Source organism: Psammomys obesus, unplaced genomic scaffold, assembly GCF_907164565.1.
Source record: "Psammomys obesus unplaced genomic scaffold, mPsaObe1.curated_primary_1811, whole genome shotgun sequence".
Taxonomy (NCBI): Eukaryota; Metazoa; Chordata; class Mammalia; order Rodentia; family Muridae; genus Psammomys; species Psammomys obesus.
In genome coordinates, this window is record NW_026589319.1 from 1 (window position 1) to 8,491 (window position 8,491).

The window sequence follows — 8,491 nt, forward strand, 5'->3', positions numbered from 1 at the left end:
CAGCCCTGAGGGAAGAGCAGCCTTGCTAGGTATCAGAGGAGGACACTGCAGCCAATCCTGATGAGACCTGATAAGCTGGGTCAGATAGAAGGGGAGTAGGCCCTCCCCTATCAGTGGACTTATAGAGGGGCAGGAAGCAGATGAGGGAGGGAGAGTAGGATTGGGAGGAAATGAGGAAGGCTACAGCTAGGATAAAAAATGAACTGTAATTAACATTAAAAATAAATAAATAGATAGATAGATAGATAGATAGATAGATAGATAAACAAATAAATAAATAAATCAGGATGTTCCAGTTGACACTCTATTCCAATTTTTTCCATTGTATGGACCTAAAGAAAACAGAAGTTGGGAAGAAGGATCCAGCACATTAACAGCAAAGGAAGCTCAACCTTCCTCAGTACCAACCCATTCCTCCAGCCCATCACAGCAGTGTTCAATCAAGGAGAATGCTAAGGCTGTCACCCCAAGCACATCAACATCTGCCAAGCAGCCTGGGGAAAATGGCCCAGAGGAAAGCACAGGTAAGTAACCACAAGTTTCTGACTTGGAGAAGACTTGTGTGGAATTGGTTCCCCATTTAAACCCAGGAATGAGCTAATTGCAAGATGAAGTTATAGTATAGAAATGCAGATTTATTGGGAGAAGCTTTTGGATGCAATAAAGGGAAGAAGGGGGGGAGAATGTGAAAAGCATGCACAGAAGAAAGACTGAGGAAAAGAAGGGAAGGAATGATACAAAGAGAGTAGAGTGAGAGGAGAAAGAGAGATAAGGGAACCTAAATGTCTAGATTATATAATGAGGAGAAGCCTCTATCCCTGGGCTGGAAAGCACAGGGTAGTTGGACAGATGCTGGGAAAACCTGGAGGGCAGGTGCACTTCTGTATGGTCTGAAACCTACCTGCCCCCCTTGCATCTGGCTCAGCCACACAGGTGTGAGTCTAGGGCTCACTAGTAAAGTAAGCACATGCTGGTGGACAGGTGTCTGAAGTCTGGAGCACTGACCACCACCACAGAGAATGTTGCATCTCCTTGTCCATGTCCTCAGTCTTTGGCTTCCGTGGTCCAATTACATGCATCTCACAGTCACATTCAAACCTATTGCTCCATCCACTCAAGCTGGCTATAAAGTCCATGGTCCCAGCTCCCAGTCAGCTGTACCCAGAGTCTGGAGAAAGAGAATCCGGCTCACTTTGTGATTCCATCATGGGGAAGGACTCATGGAGATAATCCCAATGACATTTCCTTTCTCTCCCAGGCTCTCTAGATGAATTTTGCTAATGAACAGGAGGCCCTGTTGTCTAAAACTTTTCTCTCTTTTTCATTGCAGTTCAGAAAGTCAGAAGTCTGCGTCCTGTGATCCTCCCTCACGATTTATGTGAGAAATTTCTAAAGTCTGCAAGGAAGAACACTAAGAAGAAAATTGAGACCTGTGGTGTTTTGTGCGGATCCATGGTAAAATTATGAAAAGTCCTTCCTGATCTGAGATTGTTTCTTGCCCTTTTCTTCCCATGACTGTCAGAGAACATATCTAGTGTCTGTGTTCATAGACTTCACCAGACAGAAGGAACCATGGGTGACAAGGCCTGGAAACCTTGAATTTGATGACTTTGTATTTGGTTGCTTTTCAGAATCCCTTGAACCATTTGTTTCAATGTTATAGTTAGAAATTTTCATTGTAATGGTTACTAATGCTCTTAATTCCTGTTGCTGCCAAACTGAGGCTGGAGGCTTCCTACAAGTTCAAACCAGCTTCACAGGGAGAATGAGACATTGTCTTGAAGGCAAAGAAGGCAGGCCAGCAGACAAACAGACAGATAGGCAGGAATGAGGCATAAAGTCATGCATGTTGATTAATTCTAAAAGGAAAAGGAGGACTTAATTCCTTTTGGTACCTGGTCTGAGCACTTACTCTGGTAAGCCTTGGAATGTAAATCATAAACACCTCAGCTTCCTGAGCAGAAATATTGAGTTCTGCAGGCAGGAGTCTAGGCCTAGGATGTGCCAAGAGGGACATCTCAGGGTCATCTCAGCATCTGTTTTTTTATACAGAACCTACAAGAGCTCCCAAGCTTGTGAAACACTGAGGGGAGGGAGAACAGTAAAGGTCATTCACTTCGGTGAAGGATTCACTTACTTGTTTTATGAACGAGTGGGATTGAGACTTCTAGGGAATTGTAATACGTTATTTTCTCTTTCAGGTAGGAGAGGAGTACCAGATCACGCACATAGTCATACCACTCCAGGAAGGAGGCCCTGACTACTGCTATGCCACCAATGAAGAGGAACTGTTTTTTATTCAAGAAGAACTGGGGCTTCTCACCTTAGGGTGGATTCATGTAAGCAAATAACCTCCCTAATGGCAGAGGTCTCTTTTTTTCTCTCTTAGAAACATCCTACCTAAATCTTTCTCTGCACAGACTCTATCCACTCCATTTCATTCTTCTATTTAAACATGCAGTCAGTAGTGTTCAGGGTGAGTCATAGGACCATTTCCTATTGTATTTAATTTTTTTTTAAATTTTACCCTTTAATCAAAGCAAGTCTACAAAGTCCCTTTACCTTGAGAGTCTGGGTCAAGAAAAATACCTTGCTTAGGATGTAAGGGAACATGGTATAGGGATCATGTCCCCACAAAATTATAAATTACAATATTTTAAATAGTACAAGAGAGTTACTTGTAATGATTGTATTTTGTATTTATGAAGAAGTACTTTCTTTTAACATATCCAAAGAGATCATACCTGTGAGGTTTTCAAGTGTTTGCACTTGATGAACACACTTCTGTTGATTTTCAAGCAAACACAGCAACTTGCGTAGAGATTTTTTCAGAATGATTCTCTCATTATCAAGTACTGAAGCTCAGAGAACAAGAAGCTTTTCTTGGAATATTGAAAGGTGTAAGCCACAATCACATGGTTTATTTCTAGGTTTTAAGATATCACATATACTTACACTCAGAACATGAGAAGTTGAGATTTCTGAGGCAGTCTCCTGTGGCTTCATGATTTTCAGTTCAATACAAATTCTTACTGTTTTGCCTAACTCAATAACATAATATGTAATAATCAAAATTTGGCCCTTTGTGTCTAGCTTGTAACACAAATGGATGATCACACATAACCTAGTACCAATTCAGACGAGGCTTTTTGGACTGCATTTTTCAGGATGTAAATCTGAGTCCCTGTGAGTTTCAGAGAAGAGGGGCCGACTTGACATGACTTATGATGACTTGTAAACATTGGTCAGAAGGGGTTCATGGGAGAGGGGTCAACTTTGGATACCTACACTGTGCTCCTGCATCAGTGAACTTTTCTGTTGGTTTGGATTTGTGTTTAGTATCAGAAAAATATAACATGTATTTGTTGATTTGACCTATCAAAGCCATGATCTCCATTGTCTTTGGTGGCAGAAAAAAATAGTGGTGATTTTTGAGTAGAGGGAGAACTGTTTGGGTTATTCTGGGTAAAACAGATTCATGACTAAACCCATAGACCACAAGTAAAAATGAAGAAGATACAAGGCTGATTGAGATGTGAAGATGAGTTAACGTTTGGGAGCTGCTAACATCCAATGAGCGGGTGGTAGCAGTGTGTTGAGGAAGAGTGAGATTTAGAGATCCAAGGAATGAGGACCAGAGGCTGATGAGTCTGGGACAGGCTTTCAGCTGGGCTCATGGTGATAGCAGTGATCCTCTCATACGGATCAATAGGACTTTTAGAGAAGGACTGAGATTGGAATTGGAGATAATTCTTACTGTGTGCAATTTAAGGCATTGTCAGATATCAAATCAATATGGCCATTGGAAGGAAGTTTTGAAAAGCCAGAAGAAACCAGGGGAGGGACCTTAGAGGCTTCTGCATGGAGTTGGCCTAGGAAATGTAGTAAATGGGGAGAGCTGGCTGCAAGAGAATCCATTCCCTGGCAGCTGTAGTGGAGGTCTAACAAGGAGAACATGGAACACAGTGGGCGATGAAACAGCAACAATGCTGCAGGAATACTGGTTAGGAGGTTCTCCAAAGCCACACAGCAAGGAGAGTTGAAGAATTAATTCTGCATGTGACTCACAGGCTCCAGCATGCAGAGTATTCATATCTCCTGCTGGAGTTTTGACTGTATTGGCTAATGAATTTTACGCCATGGTAAGAAGAGCCTTCAAAGTTTAGCAGATTCTTAGAAATCTGAGTACATTGGCACCCCATGAAATTTTACCACTCAGGAAGATGAGGCTACTGGATGGTGACTTCAGAACCAACCTGAGCTGAGAGTAAGACTGTGCCTCAAAACAAAAGTCATCTGATGAAGTTTATGGCTATTTTTGGAATCTGTTATTAATGTCATACTAAGGCTTGCATCTGATTCCTAGATTCTTGGGAGAATTATGAGTCTGCTCTTGACAGAACTTGGTTAAGGGAGTACTGACATTTGAGGGAACTGTCGGATGGTATGAACATGGTTTTATCTTATTGATGTTGATTTTCTTGATTTTACTTTTTGTTTGACTTCACTTTAGATTTTCAAATGAGTGATATTTAAAATATAACTAACTTGTGAGTGTACATTCATGAATAGCACAGTTTAATAGCTCCTTGAATAAATATGATGTATATATACAACTTAGAGAAGGAAACAGGAACCTACCAGGAGCCTAGTCCAAACTCCTTCCTTTCTTAATACAGATTGAATTTCACTTTCACCATCTATTCCTGGATTTCATTAGTGGTCACATCCTATATGTGACTCCCACCATGCCAACATTACCTGAAATGCAATGTCTAGATACATAACTTTTACCTCTGCTTTCCTTGATTTAGTATCTACAGGATTTATCCCTACTCTGGCCTGCAGTTGCCTGATGTGTGTTTACACTGTTGATCCAGTTAAAAAAGGGAGGGAAGAAAAGGAAAGAGGGGTAAATCAAGAGACATTACTACACTACCACATCTGAAGGGCAGAAGGGACTCCTCTTCACATAGGGGGTAATCACATAGGGTTCAGAGCAGGAGTGAAGGCAGACACCTGAAGACTCAGAGAGATTGTTGAACCAATATTACTAGTGTTCATACAAAAGGTTGATGAGGAAAGACTGTCTGCTATTTGCAGCAGAGAAACAGATGTGGGTTAGAAGCTGACTGTCAAAACTTGAAATGGTTACCATTTAGACATTCGGTAAAACTAAGCATGGATGAATAAAAGAGTTTTGTTCTCAGCTCTAAAAGTGAGCTAAAAGTGAGAGAGAGATACTTAGAGTCTTTTGGGTTTTATGTGTTAGGAAGACAAAGCTGATTGTCCCTTCTTCCTTCTCCACCTAGCAGATGAGTGTTTCTCTTGAATGATTTGAGGGATCGTGGTAGGGGCCAATTGTTGAAGTTGGTTGAGCTTGCCTTTCTTGGTGGATCAGACCTGACTGACTATGCTCACTTGCAATTTTTGTCTTCTTTTGTTTTCATAGACCCATCCAACCCAGAGAGCATTCTTATCAAGTGTGGACCTACACACCCACTTTTGCTACCAGCAGATGCTGCCTGAGTCCATCGCAGTTGTGTGTGCCCCCAAATACAAAGAGTGAGTGTGTAAGATTCAGATCTGTAAGAGCAAAATGCTTCCATGGCCGAAAATTATTTAAAATTTATCTATAGATGGTCTTAACTGATTGCTGTTCAATTAAGAGCAACATTCTAATTAATACTAGCTGCTCCTAAAAATATGTGGATATCATGCTGATTTTCTAGGACAAACTTTCAAGAAGCAACCTCAAAAGCCTGAGGTTTAATTCTAAACCAAACATTCTACATTAGTGTCCTCTCTTTTCATTCCTAATGTCAAGTTTTTGTGAATTCCTCAGCAGATCTAGTATTAGAAAAGCATTAAATTATCCTGTTTCCCTTGGTGGGTATATATATATATATATATATATATACCCTGTTTCCAGGGTGTGTGTGTGTGTGTATCCTGGATGTTTTCCCACAGTGATAAGAAGACTCTGAATTTAGCATTTTTGTCCTTTGTTCCTCACATTATTGATCTAAATAGTCCTAATACTTTACTTGGTTCTTCTTCCTACTCATTTCTACTGTTGAATCCCTCTGCCCACTTTGCTTAAGATGAAATAACAATATTCAGAATGAGAGCGAGATAGACAGACGGGGACATAGACATACAAAGGCAAGAGTAGGAGTATGAGAACTAGCAGGAGAAAGAAAAAGAAAGAAGAACGAGTAAAGGAGAAAGGAAAAAAGAAAGACGAAGAAGAGTGTAATGATTAGGAATAGCACCAGGAGGACAATGTCTAGGAGAAGGATTAAGATGACAGTGATGGCTTTGAATTGAAGTAGGAAGAGGTTCACAGGTTCTAAAAATGGGAAGAACAGTTGTACAGAGAAAAAAGACAGGAGGAGGGGTGAGAAGAGAGAGTAAAGGAGTAAAAGGGAGAGAGATCTATGAAGGGAAAGGAAACAGAAAACAAAAATTAAAGAAGGAACAAAAGATGAGAGAAAGGTGGACACAAGAGAAGGAAGAGACCTAGGGGCATATCTGCTTGACTGAGTCTGCTTTTTCATTTCAGAATTGGAATTTTCTCACTGACACCTACTGGGATAAATGAAATTTCCTGCTGCTCCATGAGGGGGTTCCATCCTCATAGAGAGGACACTCCTCTCTTCTGCGTATGTATCTTTGTACTTTGGATCAAGACCTTGGTCTGAGCCAGGACATAGAGCTCATAAGGTTTTTCATCTTTTCTGATCTACTTGGAAGTTCAGCATCATTGGTCACATTCTTAAACATCTATAATAACTATGTAATTAGAAATCAGTGCACAGTGAAGATAAGTTTTCTCCCATTTACAACCTGGTCATTTATGTTCTATGATGGTATTGACCCTTACTGATTCTTTTACCTAATATCTGTTTATTTTAATACAATGTACTTTCCGGGGTTCTTGAGAGAAAAATTGAAGGAGGACTGGGGTGTACATCAGGGTCAGAGTGTGAGCTCAGCATTAGTAAGACACTGGATTCTATCTACAGTATCATGGGGAAATGAAGTAACAGATAGAGTATGGAATCCATTAGTTTAAGCAATGCTTATTACATGTTATCTTGTTCTTCTGCTGTATCAGTTACTAAGTTTCAGTTAGAGATCTGAATAAAGAAAAGGCCATGTAAGATAAAAAAAAAAATTAAGCATCTTTTATTCTGGGATTCTGCCTAGGTATTAGGGTTCTCAGCTGCCTAGTGAGGTGGTTTCTTCTCCCCTGTTGTGTTTAGTGATATCACACTCAGTATGATCCTATTGATCCCCATGTCAGATAAGCCTCAAGTCAATGAGATTCTGGCACTTTGTATCAGCCTGGACCCTTCCACAGAGTTTACATTTATAGGAAATGAAGCAACATATTGAAAGGACAAGAACCTGCCTCATAAAGTATATAAGATCCAGAGATGAAGCCATAGAGATTCAAGGAGGTTTAAGATCCTGGGGTCATATTGATTAATCCTTGTAACTTTGTTTTACATATGAATACCCTCAAGGACTATTATATGGTTATCACCACAGCTCCAAGATTACTGGTTCCTTTTAATAAAGAGATTTTTGACAACTGGCTCTAAAAAACATGTCCAAAGATATATGGGTAGACACTGACTCTGTCTATGAGGAGTACTGGGTCCCAGACCTTTGTTCATATATCTCATTTTCCTCACAATCTCAGCTCTAAGCTACAAACTACTGGCCTTCAGAGAGCTTCTTACAGTAGAGGCTTATGTCTGGGGACATGGCTCAGTTGGGGAAGAGCTTGTGTTTCAAGCAGAAGGTCCTGGATTCAACTTGCAGCATTCCTGAAATATGCCATGATGGCACAGCACTGGGATCAAATGGCAGGAGGAAAGTTCAAAATTCTCCATGACTACCAAGTTACATGATCTAAACTAGGTCACAAGAGCCATTCTTTTGGTATAAAATTAGAACTATAAGTTGTTTTAAACAGGACTTTTCCGTGCTTTGATCCTATTTACTTTTCTTCAATTGCAGGACTGTGGCCATGTCACCATCCAGAACACCAAAGTGATGATCACTGATTTACGATGAGTATAATGCACTAACCAACATCTGTGGGAACCTGTTTGTGTTTGTATGTGTGAGTGTGTGTGTGCGTGCATGTATTTTGTGTCGTGAGGAGCAAACAGATATGTATTCATAGAGTGGTGACATATCTGCGTGTATGTTCTACTTATGTCATGTACGTAACTTGTGTGTAGTGTATGTTACATCTGTGTCATGTATGTTCACAACGTGTGTATGGATGAACACTGTGTTCATTCTTTGTTCTGTAGATTTATTGTTTTGACTATTATATAACATGAGGAGTTTCTTTTCTGGTCTAGTCTATTTATTGTTCTTTAGACCTTCTGTATGTTTATGGACAGCTCTTTCTTAAGTTAGGAAAAATTTCTTCTATGATTTTCTTGAAAATATTTTCTGGACCTTGGAG

The 8,491-nt window shown here is 40.2% G+C and overlaps 1 protein-coding gene across 1 annotated transcript; it reads left to right on the forward strand.

The window, feature by feature from the left end:
- Positions 1-338: 338 nt before the first annotated feature.
- Positions 339-8,088, forward strand: LOC129674968 (STAM-binding protein-like; the record flags this gene model as incomplete). The annotated part of the gene is made up of 6 exons (XM_055605028.1): positions 339-524; positions 1,331-1,455; positions 2,202-2,339; positions 5,453-5,565; positions 6,566-6,665; positions 8,032-8,088. Coding segments are annotated over 6 exons (719 nt in total), but the record flags the coding sequence as incomplete, so codon positions are not given.
- Positions 8,089-8,491: the final 403 nt, after the last annotated feature.